Source organism: Salvelinus alpinus, chromosome 10, assembly GCF_045679555.1.
Source record: "Salvelinus alpinus chromosome 10, SLU_Salpinus.1, whole genome shotgun sequence".
Lineage (NCBI taxonomy): Eukaryota > Metazoa > Chordata > Actinopteri > Salmoniformes > Salmonidae > Salvelinus > Salvelinus alpinus.
This window is the reverse complement of record NC_092095.1, coordinates 46,921,905-46,936,312: the sequence shown is the minus strand read 5'-3', so window position 1 is coordinate 46,936,312 and position 14,408 is coordinate 46,921,905. Positions and strand designations below refer to the sequence as shown.

The 14,408-nt window shown below is 43.1% G+C and overlaps 2 protein-coding genes across 2 annotated transcripts in view; both read right to left on the bottom strand.

Annotated features, from left to right (window-relative positions):
* Window positions 1–14,408, bottom strand: part of LOC139532104 (putative nuclease HARBI1) — a 203,731-nt gene that overhangs the window by 179,190 nt on the left and 10,133 nt on the right. The window lies entirely within an intron of this gene.
* The window catches only part of LOC139532102 (MAP7 domain-containing protein 2-like), an 18,714-nt gene continuing 11,037 nt past the window's right edge, over window positions 6,732–14,408 (bottom strand). Inside the window, exons 2-4 of the mRNA XM_071329246.1 lie at window positions 12,081–12,291; window positions 7,828–9,117; window positions 6,732–7,554 (exon numbers count right to left, since the gene is read on the bottom strand). Coding sequence (XP_071185347.1) covers window positions 6,841–7,554; window positions 7,828–9,117; window positions 12,081–12,266 — 2,190 coding nt within the window. The 5' untranslated portion in view covers window positions 12,267–12,291 and the 3' untranslated portion in view covers window positions 6,732–6,840. The remainder of the gene's footprint in view (window positions 7,555–7,827; window positions 9,118–12,080; window positions 12,292–14,408) is intronic.

The window sequence follows — 14,408 nt, the reverse complement described above, 5'->3', positions numbered from 1 at the left end:
TCTGTACATATCAATGATGTCGCTCTTGCTGAGGGTGATTTTCTGATCCACCTCTACACAGACGACACCATTCTGTATACATCTGGCTCTTCTTTGGACACTGTGTTAACAAACCTAAACTTTCCTACCAGACCCACATTAAGGAACTCCTATCCAAACAAAATCTAGAATTGGCTTCCTATTTTGCAACAATGCCTCCTTCACTCATGCTGCCAAACATACCCTCGTAAAACTGACTATCCTACCGATCCTTGACTTCGGCGATGTCATTTACAAAATAGCCTCCAACACTCTACTCAGGAAATTGGATGTAGTCTATCACAGTGCCATCCGTTTTGTCACCAAAGCCCCATATACTACCCACCACTGCGACCTGTATGCTCTCGTTGGCTGGCCCTCTCTACATATTCATTGCCATACCCACTGGCTCCAGGTCATCTATACGTCTTTGTTAGGTAAAGCCCCGCCTTATTTCAGCTCACTGGTCACCATAGCAACACCCAGCCATAGGACACGCTCCAACCAGGTATATTTCACTGGTCAGCCCCAAAGCCAACACCTTCTTTGGCCGCCCTTCCTTCCAGTTCTCTGCTGCCAATGACTGGAACGAATTGCAAAAATCACTGAAGCTGGAGACTTATATCTCCCTCTCTAACTTTAAGCATCAGCTGTCAGAGCAGCTGACCGATCACTGTACCTATACACAGCCCATCTGTAAATCGCACACCCAACTACCTCACCCCATATTGTTATTTATTTATTTTTGCTCTTTTGCACCCCAGTATCTCTACTTGCACATCATCTTCTGCACATCTATCACTCCAGTGTTAATGCTAAATTGTAGTTATTTCGCCTCTATGGCCTATTTATTGCCTTACCTCCCTAGTCTTACTACATTTGCACACACTGTACCTATATTTTTCTATTGTGTTATTGAGTGTACGTTTCTTTATCCCATGTGTAACTCTGTGTTGTTGTTTTTGTCGCACTGCTTTGCTTTATCTTGGCCCAGCCCAGCCTCACATTCAATTCGCGCATATATGTACAAAATGTATTTCAGCAGATTTCGTGCGTTTTTGTGCATTTTTGGGGTGGTTCAATTCGTTTGAAAATACACTAATTTCTGTGCTACTTAATTCGTGCGAAAAGACACGAATTTAACCAGTAGGCGACACACAAGCCGTTGCAACAACCATAGACGCGATCGCCTGTATTTATTTATTTTACGTTATGAATATATAGATATTTTGTCTTTTTTTAACCATTTAACCATAAGAGGTTATATATATATTGTCTTTATTTAATCCCTATTAAAACATTGTGGTTTTATGCCTATATGTACTGTTTTCGATTTTTCTGAACAGACTTTTCAGGATAGAATGAATGTAAGCAATGCATGATGGTTAATGGTGTTTTATTCGGTTGTAGTTCCATGTATTTCTTAAAAAATAAACGTGTAAACCATTTTTATTGAACAGAATGTAACTGAAAATACAATGGCAGCCTTGCCATTGTCCATCAATAACAAAACATTTTTTTTTCGTATAACATTTGGGGAAATGTATGCAGTCATTGTAGTCTTACATTTTGTTGGCCAACCAAAATTACCAAAACGTTAACCCGTAATAAGGCTAGGGTGGCTGAGTGTAAATACATGGCTCTGAGTGTAAGCACCTTTTCACTAGAAACGTTCTTGTGTTCAAATTACCGTCAGTGCGAAATAGCTAGAAAGCTTTCGTATTTCCACTTGGCTGCACCTACGGTTACGATAATGATAAATCAAGTGCAATACCTGCGTCGACCTGTGTCGAGCAGCAAAACACCGGAAAGCTTCTAGCCTACCGGAAAGTTACAAGAAGAACAAGAATAGTTACCTCATCCGGTCATGTGACACTCTGGATGCCCCCTAAAAGCAATTTAAACCGTTTTGAAAAATGACGCCTGGTAACCCCAGAAAAATACCAGGTGCATGAAAAGTTTGGACTTAGAATATTTTTTGAAAACCTCCATAAATCACTCAGGCCATTGACTCGAGAAGAAAAAACATAAAATATTTTCCAGAAGAAAAAACAGAATATTTTTTGAAAACCTCCATAAATCACTCAGGCCAGCACCCATTGATTTGGGGCGGTAGTATAGCGCTCCCAGAGCGGGTATGGAAGTCTGGATCCCCCCTAAAAGCATTTAAGGCTCTGTGTGTCTTTAAGCACCATACTTTTTCACTCCATCCTTGTTGTGTGTGTGTGTGTGTGTGTGTGTGTGTGTGTGTGTGTGTGTGTGTGTGTGTGTGTGAGAGCTTTTCTTTGACATCTGTTTAGCGAAATTACTGATTTACAGTTCATGAGGGTTGACCGATTCACACATTTAAAGTTTTGGAAAGATCTGACTTTTTTAAACCTTCGAAACAGCACCTATGACCCCATTTTAAGGCACTTCCGGTTGGCACAGGAAGCTATAAGTAAATACATATCCTGATCGGGGTATGCTTTTACAGAATCCTGAGTTTTAAGTCTATACGTTAAGAACTGACTGATTTACACAGGGTTGAATGCACTATATATCACAAACTGCTGGTTGGGTATGGCAAAACACTTTTAGGATGATTTTATCACTTCCGGTTGCTCCAGGAAGCTTAGAATCAACACAGGTAGACCTCATAGTGGCTTGATGGATTGTCATTGAAGACAGGTTCATAAGACATTCATAACCCACATAGGCTTCAGGTTGAATTTAGGGGTGCAGGCAATGTGTTCCTATGGGGTGAGATGTCATTGTAAACTGTTTGATGTAAACACCTTCTTTTAACTGTTAAGGGTTAATGCCACACGGTCAATGTTAGGCTTGCACAGAGACCTTAGGAACGTTCCTGAGGTCAAATTGTGCTTCTAAACCTTAACAGTTCTCTCTCTGTCTCCCAAAAGCAAAATACTTGAAATGTAGGTCAAGGGTCATCTTCTTGTCACTGTCGCTGCGCTCAGACCGAGCAAGCTACGGTCAAGCGGGGCATCTCGTTGAACTCGGCACGGCTATGGTGATGTCATTTTTAGTGGTGATTTCAGAATGCTATTTTGGTGGTTTTTCACTGTTGAAACATATTGCAAATCCACAAAAGTCAACTAGCAAGTCAGTGTCCATCAGCCAATTAGATATTTTCAGACACCAAACTGATACCATCTGACTCCAAACTCACTTTTTCCAACTCGTTTAGAAGCCAACTATCACATATTTCAGAGCAGGCCCAAAATTCACAGCGCCTTCCATTTAAACCATAATAAAACAAATAATACGTAGTTATGTTCTAGCTGCGGGTCCAGTTTTCACATTACGTTTAGCCCTATGTGAGGCGACCTCGAATCCCAAGTTTCGGCTCGATAGGTCATTCGGTGCCCGAGCAAAACCTTAATTGGTGCTGAAATTCCACTTTTTTTCCATGCCTTGCTACGGGGTCCTTGAATGAGCTATCGGACAGAAATGTCGGGGTCCGTCTCTATGGGCCGAGCCGGTTTCAATGCACCTAGTCTTGCAACTCTGGGACTTTTCTAAATGTCACCATTTTGTAATGCTCAAAATGAATTGAAGTCAATGCAAATGCACCGAGGCTTTTTATCGGTCCGAGAACCTTCTAGAGCCACATAACTCACCGTGCTTAATCGACCTGAGCTCTAGAACAGGTTTGTAAAGTTTCAGAACTCTAGGTCTGACGGTTCTTTAAAAGTTCAAACAAAAGTAACTATTGCAGGCACTGTCTGCCTCTAAGCCCCTCAGTGTGTCACTCCATCCTTTCTGTGTGGGTGTGTAAATTTTTCCTTGAAATCTGATGGGATGAATGACTGATTTACAGTTCATGAGGGTTGTCTATTCACATATATTAAGTTTTGGAAAGATTTGACTTTTTTAACCCTTCGAAACAGCCCTTTTGACACCAATTATGGCACTTCCGGTTGGTACAGGAAGCTGAAAGTAAACACATATCCTCATTGGAGTGGGCTTTTACAGAATCCTGAGTTTTAAGTCTATACGTTAAGAACTCACTGATTTACATAGGGTTGAATGCACTATTTCTCTCAAACTGCAGGTTGGGTATGGCAAACACTTTTAGGGTGATTTAAAATCGAATCTTTAGAATCGACACAGGTAGACCTCATAGTGGCCTGATGGATTGTCATCGAAGACAGGTTCATAAGGCATTATTAACCCACATAGGCTTCAGGTTGAATTTAGGGGAGCAGGAAATGTATTCCTATGGGGAGACATGTCATTGTAAACTGTTTGATGTAAACACCTTCTTTTAACTATTAAGGGGTAATGCCACACGGTCAATGTTAGGCTTGCACAGATCGGGAGGACCTTAGGAACGTTCCTGAGGTCAAACCTTAATGGTTCTCTCTCTGTCTCCCAAAAGCAAAAAAATATGAAATTGAGGTCAAAGGGTCATTTGGGTCCTTCTTCTTGTCCCTGTCGCTGCACTCAGACCGAGCTAGCTACGGTCAAGCGGGGCATCTCGTTGAACTCGGCACGGCCTGGAGATAATGGCAATGCCATTTCAGGCTTTGTGTGTCTTTAAGCACCGTACTTTTTCACTCCATCCTTTTATCCCCTTTTCTTCGTGGTATCATATCGCTAGTAATTACTATCTTGTCTCATCGCTACAACTCCCGTATGGGCTCAGGAGAGACGAAGGTCGAAAGCCACGCATCCTCCGAAGCACAACCCAACCAAGCCGCACTGCTTCTTAACACAGCGCGCCTCCAACCCGGAAGCCAGCCGCACCAATGTGTCGGAGGAAACAACGTGCACATGGCCCCCTTGGCTAGCGCGCACTGCCCCCGGCCCGCCACAGGAGTCGCTGGAGCGCGATGAGACAAGGATATCCCTACCGGCCAAACCCTCCCTAACCCGGACGACGCTAGGCCAACGGACCTCCCGGTCGCGGCCGGCTGCGGCAGAGCCTGGGCGCGAACCCAGAGACTCTGGTGGCGCAGCTAGCACTGCGATGCAGTGGCAGAGCTTCGAGACCCACTTAAAAAATGTTCGTCTGAACACACTGCAACTGGATCTGTAACTTTTTTTTTTTTTAACTCCTTTTTGTGAACATGACCAATTTGTCAATGTACGATTTCTCTTAAATTACGATAGATAAATGGCTGGTTCTTTTTTTCCTGACACCGTATGCTTATGTACTTTGACGTGAAGCGGTCAAATTAGCACCCTACTTTACGTTTTTGACCTTTAATCCCAGAAAAATGGCCATAACTCAAAAAGCGTTGAGGCCTCGACGCCATCTTGTTCGGGGCCAACTGTCCATTACGTCTTCTAAATATTTTCCGTTTAGGAGAAAAGGCCACATGCATTTGCAATGTGCTTGTGCATTTGCAATATTATTTATTTTCCCTCTGGTGGGAATTTCCTAGACTGCGGAAAAATGACCAAAATGTGTTATTTTTATAAAACGGAAACCGAACGTCCGAGAGATTTAGTTTGATGACTTCCTGAAAGATCTCTCCCCCGCGCACGGCCCGACGCCGTCCGCGAATTTTAGAAACGTTGCAGGACGTCTAGTAAGGGACCTTACATTTGCAATGTGGCGTTTCTCACTAACCATATGGCGAGTGCTAAAATGTTCCCTTAAGGTATGGAAAGGCCTTGGAAAGGCCATAAGTGTAAGCCAACATAATTCATTATTTTACATTAACATGTAATACATGCATTATGAAGAAAATGGTGTAATTTAGGCTCCACGAAATATGAAATGGGTTATGAAGAAAATCGTGTATGGTTGCCTACATGACAAAAAGGCGTTCTAATTACAAGTGCACCAGTATCCAAAGTATTAAGCGAAATCAAGCACAGAAAACAGCATTGGCATTAATAAAACACTATTTCCCACGAATTAAGTCGCAGGTAAATGTGCGTCTTTTCTCAAAAATTCTGTTCAGCAAGTCTAAAACAGTACATATAGGCATACAACGACACATTTTAAAACATGGTTAAACAAAGACAACATTTCTGTATATTCATGACGTTGAATTAGCCATTAAGAAGAACAAAAATGAAATATAAATTATCGCGTCTATATGGTTGTTGCAAAGGCTTGTGTCGCCTACTGGTTAAATTCGTGTCTTTTCGCACGAATTAAGTAGCACAGAAATTAGTGTATTTTCAAACGAATTTAACCACCCCAAAAATGCACAAAAACGCACGAAATCTGCTGAAATACATTTTGTACATATATGCCCGAATTGAATGTGAGACTGTGTTGCTTGGCCAGGTCGCAGTTGTAAGTGAGAACTTGTTCTCAACTGGCCTACCTGGTTAAAGTGTTGTGTTATCTCTCTTGTTGTGTCTTGTCCTATATTTAAATTTTCTTTATTTTTAATCCCAGCCCCCATCCCAGCAGGAGGCCTTTTGCCGTTTGGTAGGCCATCATTGTAAATAAGAATTTGTTCTGAACTGACTTGCCGAGTTAAATAAAATAAATAAAATATGATATTCCTTCTAACATATTCACTCTATCATATTTCCTCTATCATATTCCTTCTATCATATTTCCTCTATCATATTCCCTCTATCATATTCCTCTCCACCCTCCATCCACTCCCCTCCCTTTTCATCCTCCTCATCTCAGCGCAGCCCCTCTCCAACGGGTCGATTTGGAGTTCAACATTTAAACACTCCCCAGATTTGTGAAAAGTAAACATTGTGTGTTTATACAGTGTTGCACAATATGCCTTAACAAAAATCAAACAGAGTAAACATTTTTTATTTTATTTTTAAATGCTTTGTTTTTTCATTGCATGCAAAAATACAGTATCCCTCCCTGCTCTCTCTCTATAACCCAGTCTACTCATCCATCTTCAAGCTTTCATCCCTTCCCTGCTCTTCTATCACCCTCTCAGTTCCACCTCCAGCTGGCTCCCTCTTTTTCTTCTTCTCCAGTCTCTTCCTCTCCTCATTCCTCATCTTTTCTCTATTCTTCTCCTCTTTTACTTGAATCTTTCTCTCCATCTCCAGGAACTCAGCTTGAGCTTTCTCTCTCTTTTTCAGCTCCTCAGAACACTTCTTCTCTTTCTTAATTCTGTCTTTCATCATGTCATTATGTATCTTCACCAGCCCCTCTAGCCTCTTTTTCTCTGCCTTTTCCTTCTCTTTGCTTTCCTTCTCTCTCTTTTTCTGTTCTAACTTCTCCCTCTCCTTCTCAGCCTTCATGACTTTCTTCTGCTCTTTCTCTCTCTCCTTCATCTCTTTCCTCTCCCTCTTTTTTTGCTCCTCCTCCTTGTCTTTCATCTCCTTTCTCTCTTTCTCGTCATCTTTCAACTTCTTATTCAGTTTCTTATTTTTCTCTTTTTCCTCCATTTTCAAAAACGGGATTTTCTGCATGTGGTTCCTGACCAGAAAGCCCACTCTTCCCAGGATGGTCTCTGCTCTCTCTGATGAAACCGTCCCATTGGAGCACTTGGAATGGGCACAGTCCACCTCACTCTTCAATCCCTCCCTCGGGCTCACCTCCTTGACGCTCCTCTCTTCACTCTCAATTTCAAGGCGTATCCAATAATCCTAACAGGAAGACATTGACTCTAGATGTAAAATTGTTCCAATGTGGCACATTCAATACACAACTGAGTGATCAACACACAATGACGGCCTAATAATCCTAGTGAGGGGTGATGTTTTATACTATGAGCAAAGAGCAGCAGGTTTGGGGTCAATTCCATTTAAATTCCGGTCAATTCAGGAAGTACTCTAAAATTCAATTCTCTTCAACGCATTGAATTGAAATGGAACTAACCACCATCCCTGTAAAGTAGTAAGGTGAAATATGACACCTACCTTTGCATCTTCCAGGGTCCAGGGCCTGGGTTCCTCATCCTCTGACCTGCTTATGGAGGCTCCAACTATAACAGGCGTCTTAGTGACAATGCAGATCAGAGGGGTGGGCCGCTCATCATTGCGGGTTGCCAGAGTTAAGTTAGCATCTGATGCCTCTGCAGCGACTGAGCACTCAGTGGCGCCCTCTATCATCTCCTCTGGCTGCTTATGGTCATTGTCCAAAATGTGTGACAAGATTGGAGGCAGCCTTGGAGCAGGGCTTTTATCCAGGTCCTCTCCCTGGACAATGGATGTGCCTACAGTGATCTTTGTGGCAAGGGAGGACTCGGTGGCATCCTCTTTTTCCTCCTTGGTCAGTTTGTGGTCACAGATACATGGCGAGCTTGGAGGCAGTGCTGCAGGGTCAGGAGGGCTTTGATCGGCTGCCATGTCCTCTTTGAGGTGAGTGGACACATCTTTGGTTGTTTCACTGGCAACTGGACACTTGTTGGTTCCCTCTACTGCCGCCCCTGGCAGTTTGTAGTCAATGTCAAAGACACGTGGCAGACTTGGAGGCAGCATTGGGACAGGACATTTAGCTGCTGATCTGTCCACTCCATCAACAGTAGCTGTTCCTGAAGTGGCCTCTGTAGCAAATGAGACCTCATAGGCATCCTCTACTGTGTGCTCTGGAGGCATGAAGTCATCGTCAATGACTGGTGGCAGGTATGGAGGAAGCACTGAGGGAAGAATTCTAGCTGCCCATCGGTTCTCTCTCTTGACAGTGGCTGTACCTGCAGTGGCCACTTTGGCAACTCGGCACTCCGTGGCTGAAACAGCAGGCTGGGAGGTTTCCGGGACATTGAATGAATTGCCAATGAACCGCTGAGCCAGTGGTGGGAGGGAGAAAGGATAGAATCTGTCCTCTTCCTTGATATTATATATTGCCACTGGAGCAACTGAGACCTCAGTAGTTTCCTCTACTGTCTGCTGTGGTAGAATGGAGTCATTGTTTAAGAAGTGTGGCAGGTATCGATGCAGCATTGAGGAAAGATGTGTATCTGTCGATAAGTCCTCTCTTTTACCAGCAGATACATCTGCAGTGGTCTCTGTGGCAACTGCGCACTCAGCAGGGACAAAGTAGGAAAATACAATGAATCGCTGTGCATCCTGAGTGCGTATGGCCAATGGAGAGGGGGGGTGTAACATGGTTGGTATAGGCCTCCGATTGGTGAAAGCCAGTGGTGGGAGGGAGTCAATACAGGGAGCCATGAACTCAGTGAGTGGACGGTTGGTCACATCTCTCACATTCTGCAGGAGAAAAGAAACAGACATGATGAAAGTGATCACATTCAGCGCATACATACTTTATTATGTACACTATATACTTATACATCACACATACAGCGCCTTCGGAAAGTATTCAGACCCCTTCACTTTTCCACATTTTGTTACCTTACAGCCTTATTCTAAAATGTATTAAATCGTTTTTTTCGCTCATCAATCTACACACAATACCACATATTGACAAAGCAAAAACAGAATCGTTACAAATTCAATTCAAATCAAAATAGTGGAAATTTACATAAATATTCAGTACGTTGTTGAAGCACCTTTGGCAGTGATTACAGCATAGAATCTTCTTGGGTATTACACTACAAGCTTGGCATACTTGTATTTGGGGAGTTTCTCCCATTATTCTCTGCAGATCCTCTCAAGCTCTGTTAGTTTGGATGGGGAGAGTTGCGTCACAGCTATTTTCAGGTCTCTCCAGAGATGTTCGATCCGAATCAAGTCCGGGCTCTGACTGGGCCACTCAACGGCATTCAGAGACTTGTCCCGAAGTCACTCCTGCGTTGTCTTGGCGTTGTGCTTAGGGTCGTTGTTCTGTTGTAAGGTGACCCATTGCTCCCAATCTGAGGTCCTGAGCACTCTGGAGCAGGTTTTCATCGAGGATCTTTCTGTGCTCCGTTCATCTTTGCCTCGATCCTGACTAATCTCCTAGTCCCTTCCACTGAAAAACATCCCCACAGCATGATGCTGCCACCACCGCGCTTCACCGTGCCGTAGGTGCCAGATTTCCTCCAGACGTGACGCTTGGCAATCAGGCCAAAGAGTTCAATCTTGGTTTCATCAGACCAGACCATGTTGTTTCTCATGGTCTGAGAGTCTTTAGGTGCCTTTTGGCAAACTCCAAGTGGGCTGTCATGTGCCTTTTACAGAAGAGTGGCTTCCATCTGGCCACTCTACCATAAAGGCCTGATTGGTGACTGTTACGCACGCCTCTGAGAAGAGGGAACGCAACTCCCTGCTACAACTCAACTCTCTGTGAAGTGCAAGAGGTATGAACTGTAGGTGGGAGAAAGGACGACAAAGGCAGAATTTACCGTTACTAGGATTTATTTCCTACACGGTAATATGGGGAAAAGGGGCTGGACGGAACCAAAGCAAAGAAAGTAAATATCAAAGCTTCCCCTCTCCTATCTAACCTGCCTATCCACTTAACTTACCTAACTTAACACCACCTGGTGCCCTAAACCAAAATACAGGGGGTGGTCCGCCCAGCTCTTACCTAGTGTGCCTAGACAATAAATATACTACGGGTATATGTATGCCCGCGGGCCTCTTGCCTAAGCACTCCCTAAGTGCCTTCCCCTTCCCCCCTGGGAACAAATGAAACAGAATAATTATTAACAATTTCACAAACACTTTACAACAAAACTGAGTAAACTAACTCAGGCCACTAAAGAACAACAAACACAGAACATAGCAAAGCTGCTACCAACAACAACTAACATAGTAAATTAACCCAAAGCCATCAGCCTCCTCTCTTAGCAAATATCTCTCTCACAATCAAACTCTCTGCATTCCTCAGCCTACAATGATCTCTCTCTCTCTCTCTACCACCGAACACTGGCTTTTATAGCTTCAGGTGGCAATGGTGATTAGAGTCAGCTGCTTCTTGACGAGGGGGCGGGGTCAGCTCCAATCATCAATTAGCCTGGGGTCGACCAATCATCTGGTTGGGGAGTACTTCAGGAAGCCATCTCCTGAAACACACACTCAAATACAAACTAAAACACAGAAACTGGGGAACGTAACAGTGACGTGCTGCAGAGATGGTTGTCCTTCTGGAAGGTTCTCCTATCTCCACAGAGGAACTCTAGAGCTCTGTCAGAGTCAACATCGGGTTCTTGGTCACCTCCCTGACCAAGGCCCTTCTCCGAATGCTCAGCTTGGCCGGGGCGCCAGCTCTAGGAAGAGTCTTGGTGGTTCCAAACTTCTTCCATTTAAGAATGATGGAGGCCACTGTGTTCTTGGGGACCTTCAATGCTGCAGAGATTTTTTGGTACCCTTCCTTTGATCTGTTTCTCAACGAAATCCTGTCTTGGAACTCTACGGACGATTCCTTCGATCTCATGGTTTGGTGTTTGCTCTGAAATGCACTGTCAACTGTGGGACCTTATATAGACAGGTGTGTGCCTACCAAATCATGTCCTATCAATTTAATTTACCACATGTCCAATCAAGTTGTCGAAACATCTCAAGGACGATCAATGGAAACAGGATGCACCTGAGCTCAATTTCGAGACTCATAGCAAAGGGTCTGAATACTTATGTAAATAAGGTATTTCTGTTTTTAAGTTTAATACATTTGCACAAAAAAAAGTAAAACCTTTTATTCACTTTGTCATTATAGGGTATTGTGTGTTTTATTTAATCCCTTTTAGAATGAGGATGTAACGTAACAACAGGTGGAAAAAGTAAAGGTGTCTGAATACTTTCCCAAAGGCACTGTAAATATCTAGTGTCCTCTCAGATGCTCTGCACCAGTCTGTACCAACCCTGGGTCTTCCAGCCAACAGGTAAACTAAGTGTAAAAATACATTCCCTACACCCAGCATAACATTTGACATTTTAGACATTTAGCAGAGGCTTTTATCCAGAATGACTTACAGTTAGTGCATTCAACTTAAGGTAGCTAGGTGGGACAACTACATAAAATTTATATGAAAGTCTACGAGAGATCGCTTGATCTTGTTATACATTTTTTTTTTAAAGACAAGGCAACCATAAGAACTGAGGACTATGTACATAACAATACTCAAAGAGAGACATACACGATACAACACAAGAAAAGTCATCAGACAAAATATTGGTAGCTTACATAAAATGGCATATGGCACATTTTGCCTGTATATTGACATATGTTTGCTTTAATCAATATTGTTCAATAGAACTCTAGTCGACTTTGTCAAAGTTGGTCTTGTTACCTCCTCAATCAGGCTTGGCATTTTCCTCGTCTCAAACCAAATCCTCTTTATCTCCTTCTCCTGCTCCCTATGGATCTTCCACACCAGAACCAACCTGGCTCCCAGCTCCATCATGTAATCTGTCTGGATCGTCCTTTCCTTCAACTGACACTCAGCCCTCCTCTGTGTCAGCGTTGAACCCTCCATGTCTTCCTCCTAGCTAACAATAACTCTGGAAAATAAATAACGTTGTAGTAAGTGGCGTGTTGCTAACCAAAGAATAATGCATCTCTTTACTGAGGACTATGTACATAACAATACTCAAAGAGAGACATACACGATACAACACAAGAAAAGTTACTTCCCATTTACTTTCTTCCCATTTACTTACAATTAAGCAAGTGACAATCCCAATCCATGGATGATTACGCAATAGGCCTATCTGAATTACTAGTAGAACATTGGCTACTGTAAAAGTTCAAATGAATCGATTTTGGCTGTTCCTATCATTTTGTGCACAATATCTGTTATGACATCATCATTGTGATGCAAGGCGTTGCCATTGGAGATGACACAAAGCACAACACAGACTATAAAAAGCAAACTTCAGGCTCTCTCTGTACCTTAGTATTGAGCCTTATTCAACCCCCTCATGTAACGCCACTCCATATTGGGCCTGGTTCTCACAAACCACACTAATCACTTATATAATATCATTCAAAAAAGTTTTGGGGGAAGAAAGTGACTCTATATCCATCATGGACCTAACTTGTACAGTTTCATCTATTTTAATCACTCCAGTCTTCTCTTTGAGTGCCTCTGGGTGCAACTCAATTTAAAGAGGTCCATCAATTCAACTATTTGAAATGGATGACCATTCAATCAAGAAAATCAGATTATTTTTTAAGTTAGCAACGACAAGTTAGGTAGGCCTACTTGTTTTTTACACAACCTACCCTTTTGTTACATATTTATAGAGATAATTGATTACAATGTATGTTGGGGATTAACACAGAGATGGGGGTTTCTTTCATCAATAGAATGCATTTGCCATTAGGCTGGCTGACTACAACAACTGTAACATGCCATCTCAGGTGTCAGGATGAACATTTTTCTCACAAAAAAATGGATTCAAGCAAACTGTCTCTCGTCAATAGTTTCACTTGTCACCATGATTGCATGTTAGGCCTACTTAAAAGGTCATGTTAGTACACAAGTCATTTGAAAAGTAGTTATTCTTCAGAAACATAGTTAAACAGTAAGTTATATTACAACCTACCTCTCAAGTAAGCAGCGTGTTCTCTTGCTAATGAAATAGGACATGAAAAATCTGTCAGTGGTTAGTTGAATCAGTCTCTTTGCACTGTTCTGTTTGTCTGTGCAACAGCTAACCTCCCAGAATCAGAATCTTGTGATGTCACAATGAAGGCCCCATTGCCATGATTACCCACAGAAGCTCTCATGTGTAATCAAATGCTGGAACAATTCACTTTTTTTTAAGCTATTGAGCACAGTCATACCTAATATTTACATTGAATCCATGTAACCACATATTTTAGTAAAATAAAATGCTCTACCGCTTATCAAATGATTGACCATTCATAATACAGGTGTTTTGCCTAATTCAAAGTCAATATGTTTCAGATTTCACAACGATCATCCAGGTTTACTTAGGTTACTTGTTTGATCTCAGCCTACCACTAATGTCAGTGTTTCTCATCATACTCTTCATCATTAATAAAATATATAGGCTACCTTACTACAGTAAAACAAGCTGAACCTCGGCAAGACGGAGCTGCTCTTCCTCCCGGGGAAGGACTGCCCGTTCCATGATCTCGCCATCACGGTTGACAACTCCATTGTGTCCTCCTCCCAGAGTGCTAAGAACCTTGGCGTGATCCTGGACAACACCCTGTCGTTCTCAACTAACATCAAGGCGGTGACCCGTTCCTGTAGGTTCATGCTCTACAACATTCGCAGAGTACGACCCTGCCTCACGCAGGAAGCGGCGCAGGTCCTAATCCAGGCACTTGTCATCTCCCGTCTGGATTACTGCAACTCGCTGTTGGCTGGGCTCCCTGCCTGTGCCATTAAACCCCTACAACTCATCCAGAACGCCGCAGCCCGTCTGGTGTTCAACTTTCCCAAGTTCTCTCACGTCACCCCGCTCCTCCGCTCTCTCCACTGGCTTCCAGTTGAAGCTCGCATCCGCTACAAGACCATGGTGCTTGCCTACGGAGCTGTGAGGGGAACGGCACCTCCGTACCTTCAGGCTCTGATCAGGCCCTACACCCAAACAAGGGCACTGCGTTCATCCACCTCTGGCCTGCTCGCCTCCCTACTTCTGAG